This window comes from Apus apus, chromosome 14 (assembly GCF_020740795.1).
Source record: "Apus apus isolate bApuApu2 chromosome 14, bApuApu2.pri.cur, whole genome shotgun sequence".
Taxonomy (NCBI): domain Eukaryota; kingdom Metazoa; phylum Chordata; class Aves; order Apodiformes; family Apodidae; genus Apus; species Apus apus.
In genome coordinates, this window is record NC_067295.1 from 12,935,925 (window position 1) to 12,955,321 (window position 19,397).

Sequence of the window (19,397 nt, forward strand, 5' to 3'; positions counted from 1 at the left end):
ACAAAGAACTCTTCTACTGGCAGGTAGATCTCCTTTTCCACCCTCAGCCAAGAAAGGGCAGGAGAGGTTATCAAGCAAACAGAGCCAGGTTCTTCACAGAGGCACACAGTGGGAAGACCAGAGACAACAAACACTACTGGAAAGAAGAGGGATATCCACTGTTAGGACGTTCAAGCATTGGAACAGGTGACCCAGAAAGATGGTGCAGACTCCATCTTGCTCTGTGCAACCTCGTCCTTCCAACCTGAATTATTTTATGATTCTACAATATTATATCTTCCTTCTTTTCCACATTTTGGCTTTCATGAACTTATTTTTCATTCAGATTTTCAGGCATTTCTATATTATAGGAAAAAAGGGGAAACAGGTACTAAACAGTTTTTTTTCAAGTCCTTGCATAAATTCAGATTAGCGTTTTTGCCTTTTTTAACCATACATATTAAGTTATATTACTGTCCTTTGAAGAACATTGACACAGATATTCAGAACTTCTTCCTTCTTTTTAACCTTCCTTTTGTTCAGCAGGATCTTGACATTCCCATGGATCCTATTCCTGAGTAGCTTCAATTTGGAAAAGTTCCAACATTTTTCTTGATACATTTCTTATTTACAAGTAAATAGAAATTTATTCAGTATTTTAAAATTCCAGTGGAACTAACTGGTCTAAAGAAGCAAGGGCAAAAAGAGAATGTCAGTGATGTGCAGCCACATAGTTTGATTCATGACGTTCCAGTGAGACACCAGGGGCCTCCAGGAAGCTTCCAGGAATGCCTACTGGGACTTGGTGCAATCTAATCTTTTATCTTTTTTGGATTTGTCTCCTTCCAGTGCTTGTCCACATTCTGCATTAGGATAATAATGAGGGATTTAAGTGAAAGCTCTCCCTTCAAGATGCCAAGGCTATGGGAATCTACAACAGCCCAGATGAGACCACGAGCTTCCTGATTTCATTTGTGTTCTTAAATCAAAGTCTGTCCCACCAAGGAATGTGAACACCCTTGCATGCTGAACTTGTGCTTTCTACAGAACACATTATCTATTCCCAGAACAGATAATAGATGAAAAACTGATCCAGGTCCCATCTTCTCCTTCAGCCTAAGATGAGGCAGATGAGGCATGAGAGACTATTGCTACTGATTTGTTCCACTGCTTCCCAAAAAAACAGCTCATTTTTTTCTGTATTACGCAAAGGGCCAGAAGTGATAGAAGGAAGCAGAGCCATGTTTCCATCTCCTCACGTACCCAGAGGTGTAACTAACCACTGTACTGGGTAATGCACAAAGTGATACATATCCTGGGGAAATAAAACATCAGAAGGGAAAGAGTAGCTCCAAGAAATGCATTCTCCTTTCTGGCTAACCTAAAAAACCCACAAACAGGGTAAAAGTGTTCAGTCATCAGAGACTACCAGTTGCCAACACAGTCACAAGTCAAGAAGATAAGTAAGAAATAAAGCTAGCTGAAATAAGAAAAATATTTTTTACAACCATATTTCAGTCTTCTTTCCTTACAGAATATAACTTGGGAGCAAAATATGAACACTCAAGCTAAAGACATTAACATTTCTGAAAATAAGGACTATCCTCTTCTAAACAGCTGGAAAATTCCTAAATGCTATTAGCATTTAATGAACTCCAAACCTCTCAGATGGCTTTAAAAATCTCAGCTGACTCTTTCCCTTTAAAAAAATTACAAACTTCAAACCTCTTATTCTTCCATTGTAAGCTGTTCTGAAATATTCCAATGTTACAATACTGGCAGTAACAGAATAAACGATTACCAAATTGCTCAGAGATTAAGGCTGCCATGTTGTTGTCTACGTGGAGTGATAATAGTAAAAGTAGAAATCTCCTAGACATTAATGTTCATAGAATTATAGAATCATAAAAGGACCTAAAGCTACAACCCCCCCTGCCATGAACAGGGAACCCTACCACTAGACCAAGCTGCACAAAGCCTCATCCAACCTGGCCTTAAAAACCTCCAAGGATAGGGCATCAACAGCCTCCCTGGGCAACCCATTCCAGTTCCTCACCACCCTTGTAGTGAAGAATTTCTTCCTAATATCTAACCTAAATTTCCCCTCTGTCAGTTGAAAACCATTAACCCTTGTCCTATCACTATCTCCTCTGATGAAAAGCCCCTCTCCAGCTTTCCTGTAGGCCCCTTTCAAGTACTGGAAGGCTGCCATAAGGTCTCCCTGGAGCCTTCTCTTCTCCACGCTGAACAGCCCCAAGTCTCTCAGCCTGTCTTCATAGCAGAGGTGCTCCAGGCCTTTGATTGTCTTGGTGGCCCTTCTCTGGACCCTTTCCAACAGGTCTATATCTTTCTTGTGCTGAGGGCACCAATACTGTACACAGTATTCCAGCTGGGGTCTCACCAGAGCAGAGTAGAGGTGCAGAATGACCTCCCTGGCCCTGCTGGCCACACTTCTTTTGATGCAGCCCAGGACACAACTAGCTCTCTGGGTTCCAACACACACTGGCAGCTCATGTCAAGCTTCTCATCACCTACCACTCCCAAGTCCTTCTCCTGAGGACTGTTCTTCCCCCAGCCTGTATTTGTGCCTGGGGTTGTGCCAACCCAGGTGTAGGACCCTGTACTTGGCCTTGTTGAACTTGATGAGGTTAGCATTGGCCCACCTCTCCAGCCTGTCAAGGTCCCTCTGGATGCCATCCCTTCCCTCTAGGGTGTCAGCTACTCCAGACAGGCCAGTATCATCAGCAAATGTGCTGAGGATACACTCAATCTCACTGTCCATGTCTCCAACAAAGATGTTAAACAGCACTGGTCCCAGTACTGACCCCTGACAGACACCACTCGTCACCTGCCTCCATTTGGACATTGAGCCATTGACCACAACTCTCTGGGTGCTGCCATACAGCCAATCTCTTATGCACCAAGTGGTCCATCTGTCAAATCCATGCCTTGTCAGTTTGGAGACCAGGATGTCATGTGGGAGCGTGTCAAAGGCCTTGCACAAATCCAGGTAGATGACATCAGTTGCTCTGCCACCATCCACCATCTCTGTAGCCTTGTTGAAGGCCACCAGATTGGTCAGGCATGACTTGTCCTTAGTGAAGCCATGCTGGCTGTCACCAATCACCTCTTTATTTTTCATGTGCCTTAGCAGACTTTCCAGGAGGATCTGCTCCATGACCTTGCCAGGCACAGAGGGGAAAATGACCGGCCTGTAGTTCCCTGGGTCTTCCTTTTTCCCCTTTTTAAAAATAGGGGCTATGTTCCCTTTTTTCCAATGAGTAGGAACCTCACCAGACTGCCATGACCTCTCAAATATGATGGACAGAGGCTTAGCAAATTCATCCGCCAGCTCCCTCAGGACCCGTGGGTGAATCCCATCAGGTCCCATAGATTATGCACCTTCAGGTTCTTTAGATGTTGACTCATTGATTATCATTTCAAAATCACACGTGCATTAAACATGGAGTCCAGAAAACCTTTAAAATAATAAAAGAAAGAAAATGAGACAGAACTTGAGCTTAATTTCTATTCACTTAGTAGAATTTCCTATAGACATTGAACTATTTTACATCTTTATTGAAAGCTTTGTAATAAGGAAAAATAAAAGATCTAATTACAATAATTAGTAGTTATAGTAATTTAGTATTATTAGGAGTTTTGACCCTGTGGGGGGAACTGCATTTTGCCAGTACAAAATACTATACATAATAAAAGAAAAATCATGACTTGCAGACATACAGATTCAACAATAGTGTAATAATTTCTACTGCAAGGGCTACTAGCAATCTCTGATATGAAACTGTGTATTATACATTGCCCAGTGGGAGGCAGATAGGCAGAGTCTGTTTACTTATGTATTTTGCATAATTGAAAAGAAACAGGTGTTAGAATATCACTATTCAAGGAGCACCACTGAAAAATAAGATTTTTCAAAGGGATTGACTCATGAGAGATAATGGAAAGAGTGAAGTAGAAAGCTTAGCTAGCTATACAATGGCTATCTAGGGATTTAATAATATGGAAATACTGTACAATGCAACCCCAGAAATAAATTTCCTAGGACAGAACTCAGTGAAACAATAAGGGAAAAAGGATACAATTGAGAAAGGCTTTATTTAATTTTCAGAAAATATAAAATACAATACTGCCCTGCCCTCCTCCAAAAGAAGCTCCCTAATACTGAGATGAATGTTTGAATAATTTTGTAGGAAAAGAATTTCAGTCAAAGACTGGTATTTCAGTCAAAAAGTACTAGTGCATTAAAAATGTACTATAGGGAGCAATGATTTAGAAAGTATTTAATCACTGTGTTATTATGAGGATTACAAAAACCCACTGCTTGGGAAAGGTGACACAGTACAAAATGTTCTTGGAGCATCTAAAAGCAAGTACTACTATTCCATTCTGCTAGAGGCTTCTTCATCTGACTAGATTTCAGGATGAGCATCAGTGGTATCACCAATTTGATCTAAAACACTCTAAGAAGAATCCGTTCCACTTCTGCTGCACAGTTTTACGGGAGACATTGCTACACCTACATTTTGGACAGAAAGAAAGCTGATGGCAGCATCTCTGTGCTATTTTTATTAGGGTAGCTTTTTAGAATTCAAAGTACCCATTTACACACAGTCTTTTTCCTTTTTTGTACAAAAAGACTTCATTTTCTTCCTGACGCAATCAAATGATGGCGTGAAATGAGGCTTTTTGGTTATTAAATCAAACCTGTGACCAGCAAGGAAAATGAAACACAACTTTATCTTCTACACAAAATGCAGAGTGCACAACAGTACTGGATTCCAAAAAATGTTAGTGTTAGTGTAGAACTTTTGACCGTTTCTGTAGAACAGTGCAATACAGGCCATCTTTTTTATTTATTGAAGTATACTTTGAGGAGAAAGATGCAAATAAAAACACTGAATTATCTGTCAACATTACTCACACGTTTATAAATACCACATTTACAAGAGCTATTAGGAAAGTTTACAGTTTGAGGGGGCTTCATTCACATTAATGTGCTTTTGTCACAAAACAAAACGAAACAAGAGCCATAGCACTAGCTTACTTGTGGATGTGTATACTAGTGAACTGGGGGCACTGTACACGGGAGATCCCTCCTGGTTTGCCTGGCACAGCAGCACCCTGCCTACAAGAAAGAGAGAGAGAGTGGTATCTGGTTTTGCAACACTCAAACTAAACCTCCATTTTCATCTCAAAACAGAAATAAAGTCATAACGGAGCGGTGCAGCAAGGCAGGGCCACTTTTTGGCCTTTGACCTTAAAGCAGACTGAGCCCCAGTAAACATGTACAATTTGACATTTGAAAAAGCAAAACACAGACATCCCCCCCAAAGGCAAACACCTTTCAGCCACCAGGCAGGGCGGTGCAGGGCAGCATGTCCCTGGCACAGGCCAGACCCTCTCCTGCTCTGCCCTGGGCCCCAGGCCCAGCTCCCACCCCCCTCACCCCATCTCAGGCACCCCCAGCACCCCCAGATTCACAGGGACACACATCTGAGGCCAAGTACCAGCTCAGCCAGAGTGCTTACATTAACACTGGTGCTCAGGAAATGGAAATACTGCTCATAGAAGGGAAGAGGGCTAAATTTTTTGCTCCAATGAGAAATACATAAACAGAAGCTGCTTTCCAGTATAGAAACTGGATCCAGGATTAAGAATAAAATCTAATCAAATAAATGAAACAAATTTTTTTAAAAGAAAAAAAGTAAAAGTAACAAATCAATTTAAAAGAACACTTTTGCAATGCATTTCATTTGGAACAAATGACAGAAGTAAAAACCCTGTTGGTTTTCAAATGAACTTAAAATACCTTACTATATCAACATCTTTCTTAGTTATATTTTAGCAGTCTTAGCTGAACACAGATTGAACACTGATTAGAGGTAGAAACTACTATATCATACAAGGGGAAAAAAATCTTCTGCACTTCCAGAAAACAGTCGACCAGGGAGAGCAGGATGTTGCACATCTGTTTTGCAGATATATGTGTATATATCTGTATATGCACAAAAACACAAGGCTATATATTTACACACACACACAAACTGACATGCTTCAAGCTGTCAAGATTTGTGAATCATGCAATTTCAAAAATATGACATTTACATCACAATTTGTGAGACTGTAAAAACTGTGCATTGACTTACAAGCAATGCAACTCAACAGAGTTGAGTCAGACATGTTTGGAAGATTCATTACAGACAGTGGGCATGTTCTCCCTACAGTATTACAGAAGTAATTCTCAGCTTACATTCAGATACCAGACTGAGTTATACTATCATTAACCAGTTGTTCGATTATTGCTTGTGGCTGCCAGTTGAAGTAAAAATACAGGAAATACTGAAGAAAAGTAATTTCTGTCATATATGCAATTTCACTAAGACTCTGAGCACTGGAAATCTTGTGAAATATATTGCTGCTAACCTTCCCAGACCATAGCAAACCCTTAACAAACAGAATTTGGAGAGGCTTGCTTTTTACAGCCACCCATTGCTAAACTGAAATATAAAACCAATTACTTTTTTTCCCTTACTTTAAGATAGCATATAATTGACTAGATTTATATATATATCCCTCCTAGCCTTCCAAACAAATCCACAACTGGAAGCTGTTAAATGAACACGTACCTATTGAGATCCTAATGGCAAGCACCATTTTCAGGCTATTAGATAACCAGGACCTATCAACACACTTGACACTATAAATATGGATGTAGTCAACACCATACATGCCTCAAAACTTGTCCTACTACAGAAGACTGAAAAGGAAAGTGAGCTGAAGGCACAAGGCCATTCAATCCAGGCAAGTGAAATGCAGAAAGGAATTATTAAAATAAATACATTTCATTAGGTTTTAAAAATATTGGAATGATAATGACTTCAAGTATATTTAGTAAATGTATAAAGGGTTTTAGAAATCTAATATTATAGCTTCTTTTTGTATTATTCAACAAATTCTAGCTGATGCTTTGCTTGTTCCACAGTCCATAGCTATTTTCATACTCTTTGCAGCTAACTTTTTTACATTTTTTTCTCATTTCATCACATACAAATTTAATTTTCCCTACTCAAGTCTTCTAATTTCTAATGAAAGTACTTCAAAACAGATGCTTTTTTCATCCATGCTACTAGAATGTATTTAATTTGCTGCACAGAGCTTTCTAATTATATTTTGACAATGTGCCTTCGAATTTGTACATAAAATTAATACTAAAACCTAACCCGCTATTATTAGATTTTGTTATAAAACTAGAACTTTTTAATCTACTTTTGTTAGAAAAGATTTTCTGCTGCATCTAATTCTGGTATTAAAAAATATTTAAATTGTAATTAATGCAACTGGGAAAAGACTGAATTCTTAACAATAAGATCATCTGGATAAACTTCAGAACATTAAAACAATCTATAAATTCCCTAATGGAAAAAAAAAAATCTTATTTTTCCCCTAGAATACTAAATTCTAGCATGACAGAATAAAGGGCATTTGTTTTGTTTAAGAAAGAGGATTTTAATACAAAGTTCTTAATAAGTCTGTTCAAACTGTAATTTAATAGTATCATAGAACTGATGAACTTGAAAAAATTACAGTCATGCAAGAGTTTGTCTTTAATTCTGCAATGCCTTCTGGAGCAGCACATGTAAGGCTGGTAGTTCCTCACTAAGAATCATCTGCAAGCTTTTATGTGTTTCTGCAATATAATTCCCCTCTCAGCACACAAATCGACAGCATGGAAAAAAATGTACTATTCAAGATTAAAAAAAAAAAATCCCAGTCAGACTTCTCTTCCTCCAATGTCTCCTACAGTCCACGATTAAGAGCATAGTGTTTGATTAGGGCCTTTGTTGAAGCACTCTAGTTATTTTGAGAAAATAATTACTCTAAAAATATTCAGGGCTGTAAGGGAAATGATGTCAAGTCATCAATATTTTTAGAATACCAAAAATTCCATTCCCAGTGGTTCTACTATATTTAACTAAAAGTATTCTTTCAATTTTTTTTTTCATATTTTTTGAAAAGTAATTTTTTGTGCGTAGTTATGATTTACATGATTTACATTAATTAATCTACAGAGCACAAGCAGAAACACCAACGTACTAGTGATGATACACAGACTACTCACTGGCTCGTACATACGACAAAGTTCGCTGCATTTCTGAAAGACTCTGGTACCTCAGAAATACCACCCAGCATCAACAACAGGAAGACTTCCCAGTAAATTACAGAGAATCACTTCTGCTAAAAATACCTTTTTAGGTCTAACATGGAAACACTGTCTAGCCAGAACTACAGAAAGCTTAAAAGTAAAGAACTGGAATAAGTTTAAAAGAATTCACACAACTAATTGGAATATCTTTGGTATTCTTTCTGGAAGTATAAATTGAAACATTTTTAGCAGAAAAAAATTCACACCATTAGTTAAAATTATGCTGCTTATGTACAATTAGTGGTGTTGCAAGGCCTTGATCATGGGAATAGCTCTCTCCTCTCACAAGGGAGTTAGTTACCTGAGTTGTAACTTGAGTTACAAACACAGCACCTCCCAGTACACATGGCTTTTGTACCTTTGCTCACAAACGTTTTCAATTTACCATGCTGTAATTTATTCCTCCCAGGATTTGGGGGATTTAAAAAAGGGAAGATGACTGAAGTTGTCCAGGGTAACCCCAGCAAGTTAAAAGGTGAAATAAAGGGGGAAACCTGGTTTCCTATTTTTGCTGTGGGACTCCTAAAAACCACAGCTCCATATAAAGCTCCTCAGACAGCTCTGAAGATGACAGTAGAACTGAGTCCTAGACAGGGGACAACTACCTCCATCATAACAACAGGGTAACCACATAGGCGTTTTCAGTGTCAGAAATTAATCAAGTCTACATCCAGAGCTGGTCTACAACAAGTATTCATGCACACGTAGCTAAAATGAGAGTTTATAATATAGGAACTAGGGAAGTTATTACATATAAGAAGATTTAGAGAAAGTTACATCACTCTAATCCATTGTTCACTTGGCAGGTAAAGCAGCTGCTCTTTATACATGCTCATTCTGTCATGTTACTGTAAGAGCCTCTTACTGCTTTTGGCAACTTGATACCAGTTTAGACATTCTGTACTACAACTTACCAAAAAGCCCAAAAAAAATCAATGAAAAAGTGAATAAAAGCTAAAAATATTTGTGTCCTGTTTTGTCTATATTATTATAAAATGTTATTTCATTACTCTAATCTAAAAGCTGCAATATTTATTAAATACAGTAGTTGTTTTTCCATTTTCCCTTTCTCCCAATACAGCTGGATGCCTCATAACCCAGACTTCTCTCAGACATTCTGCACACTTTTCTTTGTACCTTTTGCAACAAGTATTATTCCTATACACTAAATTCCTCTTCCATATACAATGCCTGACGAAAACTACAAGGCCACATCTTTGATGAACCTATCAGGAGATTTGGTGCTAAATCAAAGATCCTCATACACAATCCATGTCTGCTCTTAATTTACTGTTCTAAAAGGGTAATTTAATATTGGTCTTTCCAGACAGAAAGAGTATTATCTTTGTTCTGATCTGAAATATTGTTCTATCATGGGTTATTTCAAAACGTGTCATGGAAATGGATCAGCAATGCCTAACTAAAAGGTCACGTTTGTACAACAACAGCATATTAGTTTCTACTGTCCCACCTGACTAGGGAATTTAAAGAGAGTATCTTGAATACTCAATAGTTCTTACTTGTTGTCTTAGCCCTTCATTATCTATAGTCAAGCTACATGGCATTAGTATGCTTTTAAATGTGTTGTTAATTAAAAAAAAAATAAAGAAGAAAGAGTGCCTTTGGTTGAGATCTTTCTATAAACAGATTAATACTCCATCAGACTCATCGATAGTTGTGTTGACACATGGAACTGTTTCATCCACTATGAACAAGGAATGAAGTAGCATCATCCAAAAAAATGCACATCTCCTTTCTTCCAATAAAATTCCAATTTAAAAATACAAACAGAACTTATATTTAATTCCCTCAAAATCATACATGGAGTTTCACTTAAGCAAGATATTTGCATGGTAAGGAGAAGAATCTAAGCAGTTGATGTCCAAAGATTAGTTCTGGAAGTCCAAATCAGTATCTGTATTACCTTTTCACAGCAAACCTGAAATACATTCAATTATTGATTAATAAGAGTATGCTTCCTACTATGAGAATGAGAATCTGTGCTCTCTACATACACTTAAAATTACGTAGCAAGTCCCTGACCCTCACATTACCTCACAGACATTATTAAAAACAGGGGACTCCATGCTAGGGGTGGAAGTCTGCTTCCTTAAGACATTTTAAGGGATCCTTTAATTAAAAAATTCTATTTAAGATGCCAGTTTTCCTTCCATTACTGTTCTAAGCATAATGCGTGTTTCCTTATTATCACCTCTCTTAAAACACCACCAAATAACTCAGTGAATTTAGGCAATGACTTGGGGAAAGTGACTCAGGGAACAGCAATGCCCCGTTACATACACTGAGTGTCCAGCACACTGACATGCAGGGATTGGTGGGTATTTGTGTTATGTAAGTAGAAATGGAATGAGCAAAGGCTGTAGCCTGGTAAGAATTTTGTCTGACATTCTCCTAATTCCCCTTCTCTCCAACTCTTCTTTCTGCAGTATATGTAACTCATCACAAGGTAACAAGGACCTTTCCTTCTCCAGAGCCTGACATACTGTACTCAACTGGTCAAACTCCTTACCAGCATGTACTGGGGTGTCAGACTGGGAGAGACCTCGCAGATAGCACAGAAGCAGGAAAGCCACAAACTCTTTCAAGCTCTGCTCTCATGCCATTGTCCTTCACCTGCCTCACAACATGATGACTTGCGTCCAGGCTTCACCCACTTCAGCAATGAGAATTTGATGGATACATCCACTGCTAATCCAATAAAATGGTCACTGATTGCTTTAGGAGGTAGATCCTGACAACGCAGCGTGGCACAATCACTGGGTTTTAGTGGCACATTTAGGCTGTGCCATGGTACAAAGTGCCATTGTACAAAGTGAGGCCAGCTTAGAACACATACTGTGTGACTGACCTGTTTCTGTTGTCACTGCCATGCCAACCTTACCGTGGATGGGCTGCATTTCACAGGACAAATTTTTATTATTTTTTCCATTTACAACATAAACCAGTTGCAATAAACCACACTTTCCAAATATAATTCTAAAAGGATTCATCAGCCACAGGCATTCCTTGTCTTTTTGCAACCAAAATTACACCACCCTGTCACACAAACTCAAGTGTTGCTTGTACCACAATACATGACAAGCCAGGAGAGTTTACTTGTGCTTGTTAGTGAATTTTCATCCGTGGCATCCAAATGTATATCCTTATTCACATATTGCCATGAAAAATATCTAAGGCTGGAAATGCAGTGCATAACCATGTAAGAAACTGGAGTGGTACTGTCAGCATTTTTCCTACAAAATATTATTACTAGATGATACAGAGATGCACAAATTCAGGTGCACTTAAATTGATATCCACTGATATTCACTGCCATTATCTTACACTGGGAGATGTATCCCACTGAAGTTGTTCAGGACTTTTGAAAATCAAATCTTTATTTCCAATCTTTCTAGCTCCTCCCAGCAGATCAAAAGGAATGCAAATGATGGCTAGTCTTTGTTCATTTGTAACTTTGAGAAGCAAATGTGAGAGAAATCCTGAAGTATCAATATAAACTCTGAGCAGGTATTGTATTATTCTTGAAATAGGATACTTGAGAACATAAAAAAATGCATCTATATTCTTCTGATAACTGAGTCCCATTCATATACCTGCCTGATGAATAAAGATTGTAATATGAATAGAATCACTGAATAAATGAAACTGGAGCCTTTCTGCTCAAACATCAACACTACAGTTTCACCATGGCCCTGGAGGGATTACAAGTAGATGTGTTTATACTTTATCCTCTCATATTGTGTCAAGACACTATTTTCTGTGTAAATTACCTATTTCTCTAAATCGGTAAGGCAAGATGCAAATCTAATGCAATTAGATGCAGAGATGCAAATGACTAATCCCTCAGTTCTATTTGCTTACCCCAATGGATGTTGGTTTTAATTTATAAATAAAATCCTATTCTGAATGACATGCAGAGAATATAAAAAAGCAAAAATTGAATTATCATGCATAATCCTGGGTTTCATTAGTCTATTTCTTCCCTAGCCTGTTCAGATTCCAGAATTTCAGGAGCATGAAAAACATTACAAAAATGATAATGCAACATTTCCAACCTTACCAGAACATTCACTTTTACTTGAAGGAGTTCTATGCTTAGAGAATCTCCCCAAAGCAATTTTCAAAAAGCAAATCTGGCAGTGCCAAACTGACAGAGATTTTGTAACCCTGGAAAGCAGAGCTTCATCTCAGCTACCTCTGCAAATGAAAACACAGTATTTTGAATTGACTCTCAATAAGTATTATGAGATGCAATAACGAAGCAAATATATTGGGGATCCAGTGCCCAAAATGGGGAAAAAAAGCAGCAGATTCAACAGAAAACATTAGCTATATATTTGGAAAACAATTCAACATAATCCTGCTCTGCTTTAGCATTAATTTACAGATGTAATTAAGGTTTAACACACAGCAGTGTTGTTTTCCATTCCACTTAACTGTATTAACTTTACATTTCATATATTGCTTTATTACTTTGCATTTCATAATAGTTTGTCTGCCTGACTGTCCATCCTTAAGCATGGATCTGCCTAACTTTGTTACTCTTCTAATTAGAGGAATTTATTCCTCTGCATAACTGCTATTAACTTATCTAGAATTGCAAATATCCCACCCATTCCTGAACAACAAGTGTTTTAGTGATGACCTTGTAGCTTTTCTTAAATGTTCCTCTGAGATTCTTAAGCCATTGCTTTTTACATATATCCATAGCTGGCATTTGAATTACAGTCTCAGTTTTAGTCTATCACTGGATACTGTAGCCCAGACCTTGGGTCCAGACAGTGCTCATAGGCTGACCTCTATTGCCAAGTAATTGGTGAGACTGTAGCAACAGCTATAAACCAGCTGGTTTTATATCTGACCTTTAAACCTACATCAGACACAGTCTGCAGAATTTATTCTGAATCAAGTTTAGTCTTGTCCCCTGAAGCAAACAAGTCCACACACTGTCCAAAGCTGTCCAAAAGCCAATCTCTGCATGACATATGACAGTCAGTGTGCACAGGGAGCTTCCAGTAGAGCTCCCAGGGCAGTTTCTTACAAACAGAACCTATTTCAAACATACTAAACCTGCTGTGCAAATCCCAAGCCAGCACATGGCAAGCAGGGAAAATTTTCAGATTTACTTAAAAACTATGTTAATGCTGCAAACTAACGTCTTAGAGGAGAACAAGGAGACAGCTGTGGGGAAAAAAAATCTCAGTATAATATTTATAATCAGACAGTTTTAAGTTGCCACCATATTTAGTTAATTTATTTTTGGTTCATCACTATTCAGGAAGCCACAGAATGCATTTTCACTAACCACCAAAATGACACTTAAATAAGACAAGTCCAAGTATTATTTTTCCTCTTCCTGACTAAAGCACAGCATGTCACTTTCTTTTTAGCCCTTTAAAAATGGATCCATTATATCCACAATAAAAAATAAATCAGCAAACCAACATTTGAACAAGCATACAAGAAATTAGAAGAAATGTAATAACAAAGAAAGATCAGAACACTTGCTTTTGCCTTATCAAAGTAACCAAGGCAAACTAGGTGAAATTAAGAGCAACATGGAAATATGGCCAGCAGATCAAGAGCTGCTGTTATTCCCCCAACACACACACACGGTATCAACAAGGCTGCACCTGGAAGTCTACATTCAGTTTTTAATCCTACTATTCTACTAAGTTCTATTTTTCATTAAAATCCAGTATTAAATGATTCCTGTACATCAGATTGTGGTCAAAATTCCCAAACTTTTACATTGAAGAAGCAGGAGGTCTCTTCTTAACGTTTCATCTGGTATAAAGCTCTATCTGCAGTTCAAGATTTATAATTAAGTAATCAAGTACATGGAAATTCTTTTAGAGATCACACATGAACACTATCAAAGTCTAAGTGTATACTGTGCTATTGAATACACATCCCAACAGAAGAAACATCTTTAAAAGGTTAACACCGACAGTATTTGTGATTTTCTCTTTAAAATGTGCAGACTTGGGTACAATGATAAATACAGATAAATTAACCTTGCTCCAGCTTTAGATGTATAACCAATTAACTAAATTCAGCTTAAAAAAATAAAATCAGTCATTGGAATTATTCTTTTTTAATAATCCTTGTTTAATTTCCATGATGGTATACATTTTAATGAAAAACTCCTTGTAATGTAGCATAAGGCATAATTAATTCTGAAAGTCTTTTTTTAGTAAATAGCTACTACAGATGCTGAATTCAGTTTTTCTGCTGACTTTATTAATCTTTCATAAACCAGTATTTCCACTGTAATGGCTTGTAACAGCTCCACAGAAGTTTTAAAAATGTATCAGCTGTCAGCAGTGGTGTTAATGAAACTCAGATGTTATCATTTGTATGATGGTAACTTTAACATCACGATTTTTTAAACAATCGTTACAGATTTGTTTCATGCTTTGAAAAGGAGCATCTATATATAACAGATGGAACGTTAATAATTATTAGATTTGTCTGTAGTTAGAAAATTACCAACTCTTTAGCTAACAGTGTTGAGAATACATTTATTTAGTAAAATCTGCTTAGTCAATGGCTAAGTTCAAATCAAAGTGTATGTAAAATGAATTAATCTCTATAGGGATAGACAGCAGATTTTAACCAAAATTATGCATTACAGATATGGTAAAGTGAACTTTTTTTTACCCTAGGATTAGAATTGCTGTGCAAGCATATAATTCAGCTTCCCTTCCTTCCAAACACCTTCACTGAGAACTGTTTCTAGGGTATTTGCTGAGCTTATGCAAGTGTCATTAACATTCAAAGAAAAACACTACAAAGAAGAAATGAATCTCAGGTGCTCTTACACTCCAGAAATTCATACTTACAGACACCAACAAAGAGGATCAGTGTTAGCAAACATACAGAAATCCTCTCTTCCTCTGAATTCCTCTTATTTAAGTGCATGTTTATATATAGCGAGTACTAATGAATTTAATCACTTCTTAATTATATAGAATATATTTTTTAAAGATTGAAAGAAACATGTGAAAGGAAGTTGGTTACAAACTCTGCTTCTTGGAGGATACTGCTAGCTTCCAAATCCACAGCACGCTAAAAAGCCCCAGGCATCTAAAATTTCTCTGTTCTGAGGGCATGTAAACAGTCAAAAGCCCAAGTTATTCCTCTTTCTTTCACTGTAAGTGAAGGGGAAAATTTCCCAAGCTTTCTTGGAGTGATAACTAGTAACCGGCCAAGAAACTGGGTGCCTACAATAGTCCTCACTTCATGAATATGAAGGAAAAAAACCAAAATTAGTAACTTAAGGAGAAGATCTCTGTTGATTGTCATTGAGTGGTGCTCCATGACTTGTTCTAATGGTGGCTCTTCATTAGTCTTAAGTCTTTTCTTTCTCCACTGACCACTTGATTTTGACATGACTGAAATATTGTTTGTTAGTTATGACCAGACAACAATATTTTCTCATGTGGGTCACCATGAATTCAACTGTTCTCTGAAAGAAGATTCACTACATTTCCAGGTAATTTCTGTAACATCTTTTCCCCCACCTTGCATACTGCAACTGACAAAAAGAAGCCTCTTCAAGAAGTACATCCCCTAAAATATGTATTCTGCCACATACCAGGACAAAGTCTATTAAAACGGCCTTACTGTGTCTCATGTAATCTGCTTTAAAGGCCTGATCTGTTGCAGTAATATGGATGCAGTATTCTATGTTCCATTAAGGAGAGTGCAAGATACTGCTCAAAAATTCATCATTCCAAAAACCACAAGAGGAAAAAAGAATAACTGAAAGGAACAACAGGGAACTTCACTTCCACACTGCCTGAGACTGAAAGGAAGGTATTACAGATAAAATATACACTGTATAAAAATAAGTAACTAGGTGAAAAGAATATTATAACAAACCACAGAGGCAAAGAATGTAAAAACTTTAGGTAAGAAAGTACCAGGAGTACTCCTAGTAAAGAAACCAGACTGCAAATCTATATTTTGCAAGAGACAGACGAATGTATGGGTGAAGATCACAGACTCTAGCTTCACACAGCAAAATTATGGGTCACTATAGGATGGATTTCAAATTGGATGGATATACAAATAAATGAAAAATTTGTCCCAATATACATAAAGACTCAGTGAGATGAATTGCCCAGTGCTTCTTAAAAATTCCCTCACTAGGACTAAACTTGACAAATAGTTTACTGGCAAAGATAAGCTGAAATGGAAATTGTAACTTCATTAAGAATTTCTTTCTCATAAGGAAGAAAAACACCTTAAATAGTATCCTTTTCTTTACTAGAAAGAATCTATGTGGACATAACTAAACTCTAAAAAAATTACCTATCAACTATGACAGAAGGAGAAGTAGAATTCTGTGAAGTGCTGAAAATGATAAATGAAAAAAATCTCTGTCCTTTTGTTTTCTATGAAATGCCATTTTGGGCCCCCCCCAGCAGAGCCATGGGAAGGGCAAGAGGTGTGCCAGAGTCCACCTCCCAGCACACCCACACTTGCTGGGCCTCAGAATTACACCGGCCATCTTCAACTCACACGTTGTGAACACTTTACTGGAAATCCATATTAATGCTACCACGTGACCTAAGCAGCCCTATTTCTGGAGCTTTCCAATTTACTACAGCACAAGCATTTCCAAGTCAGAAAAACAGTCTTGGAAGGGCTACTCAGGAAGAAAAATCTGTAGCGTTTTGTAAATACACAGTATTTTCAAGTCCCCAAGTAACACATCATTTATGTAGTGCCTTCTGTGCTCCTGTTACATATCTTACAGTCTCAATTTTTAGCTGTCATGCATTTCCTCAATAAAGGTTTTCTTTTACAGAAGTGTACACCCAGAAAAAGAGCAGAGCTATAACAATCATGTCACTGGTCCTACTGTTTACCATTATCTTCAAGGTTTTAGGGTTGATTTACATTGTGTTCCTCCCTATTTGACTTTAATTGTCTGCTTCAAGTTGTCAGGACATAACTATATCTTAGATTTGCATTGCATTAGGGGATCTTTTCCTTTCTCTATTGATCTTGTCTTATGGAGCAATTTAACTCGATTCTAATTTTCTTTTGCATGCGGGGTGCTCTCTACCCAAGGAAGTGAGTTATGTGTATTCAAGTGGTGCATCTTATGAATCTTGTTAAGCTTTACCGCCTTATAGCCCACACTGATGGAATATTTAATCACAGAAATGAGTTGGCAGATATGATGTACAATACGGTTAAGCCTTGCGGCGTGTGTCTTCACCAGCAATTGAGAAACGGGTGAATTTGCCATTCATCAGTGCCATCTTGACAGCTTTGTATAACCTTCTGGGTTTTTTTTACTCATTTATGAAGATTAAAGGTGCTTTAAATCAATAGTTTGTCTGCAAATATATCATCTTTATTTCAGAAGTGGCCAAATTTTTCATCGTTTGTTAAGAGTTAAAGGAACTTCTGGCACTGACTATGAAAGAGTTGGGATAATTGTAACATGACAGTGTTGGAGACCATAATTAAACCAAAGAACTAGAACTCTGAGTCTTAAAACCCACATTTCTAATTTTATAATCTTCGAAAGTGCAGTTGCTTCCTCTCCAAGTAAGCTGGGCGGGTGGAAACCCAAAAGGAAAGATACAGATACGTTGCAGTATTCTATAATGCAAGAAATGCCTTGTTCTTCCACTATTTCATTTTCTATCAACTGCCAGTCATCTGCACAGAGCTCATTTGTGGTTGTTTTTTTTTTCTTTAAACTACAGTTCTTAAAAGAAAGTTTAAATGTCTGACAAAAAAAATTACCGTCTTTAGTCAATACAGAAAATATGCATTTGATATGCATTTAAAAGAAAAACAAACAAAACTGCCTCTATGTGTAAACAGAACAAAAATCTGAAATGCATGAAGCGTCTTGATAGAACTTTCTGGATAGGTGTGGTGGAGTGCATGTCATAATTCATAAAATTAAATTAATACTCTTCTAATGGTAATTAAAGATTCTCATTAAGAAGGGCAAACACCTCCCTTGTGACGGCAATAAAAATGCACTTGGGACCTCAGGAGGTTATATAAAAAAAAATCAATAACCTGCCATTTTATAATTAAAAGACAAAATAAATGTTAGGGAAAAGTGCAGTAAATTAGGAAAATTACCTTCAGAAGAGATTGAAAATATTGATTTTAATTTACAAACTATGTGAACTCTTCATGCCCTACTTCATGAGACAATTATAAGTCAGATTGTTAATTCTGCATACATATTAGAAAATTGATTACTGTACTATGGGAATATTATTATATTTGTCATTTTAAAAAGTCATTTATATAAAATGACTAATAACTCTGACTTTCTAATTTATGCAGGTTCAGGGTTGGTTCACTAACTACTCAAACAAGATCAATGTTAAATTCCTGTTTTCAATGCAGGCATACATCAAGGAAGGAAATAAATTCTGCCTACACTAAATATTGCATATCCAAGACCTATTTTATTTACCCGAGGAGGCCCTACAGGGAAGCTGGGGAGGAGCTTTTCACAAGGGCAGCAACAGGACAAGAGGTGATGGCTTTAAAAATGGAAGAGGGGAGATTTAGATTTACATGAGGGAGAAATTCTTCAATATGAGGGTGCTGAAACACTGGCCCACAGAAGCTGTGAAAGCTCCATCCCTGGAAATGTTCTCAGCCAAGTTGGATGGGACTTGGAGCCACCTGGTCTAGTGAGAGGTGTCCCTGCTGATGCAGGGGCTTGGAACTAGATGACCTTTAAGGTCCCTGCCAACCCAAAACATTCTATGATTAACAATTTTTATCTCTTGAAGTCCCTTGAAGTAACCAAAGTTTTTCAGCTTTGACTAGTGAAGGCTTGAATATCACCATAAGCAGAGATTCCTCAGTTTTTGTGGGCAAACTCTTGCCATGCTTAACCACCATTTGTGAAAAAAGCTTTCCTACTATCTGTTCTTTACTTGCTGCAGCAAATGTATTCTAGGTATTCTATAATTACCTCTTTATTCTCAATGACCTAAGTATGTCACAATGGATAAATATTTTGGTTTTAAAAACATCATTAGGTTTGTATCCAAGACATACACATCCAAAAAACTAAAACACTGCCAGGGTTTCCCATGAAAGACTCAGATATGATTCTGGAACTTCATCAAGGAAGGCTATCTATTATCTATTAGAAACACTTGGAGTTACA

At 37.3% G+C, this 19,397-nt stretch overlaps 1 protein-coding gene across 41 annotated transcripts in view; it reads right to left on the reverse strand.

Annotated features, from left to right (window-relative positions):
* The window catches only part of RBFOX1 (RNA binding fox-1 homolog 1), a 1,074,031-nt gene that overhangs the window by 58,385 nt on the left and 996,249 nt on the right, over positions 1 to 19,397 (reverse strand). For 38 of the 41 annotated variants that reach the window (XM_051631846.1, XM_051631814.1, XM_051631813.1 and 35 more), the window contains one exon: positions 5,045 to 5,125. The exons of the other annotated variants lie outside the window; for them this stretch is intronic. In XM_051631846.1, the coding sequence (XP_051487806.1) occupies positions 5,045 to 5,125 (81 nt within the window). The remainder of the gene's footprint in view (positions 1 to 5,044; positions 5,126 to 19,397) is intronic. 41 annotated transcript variants of the gene reach the window in all.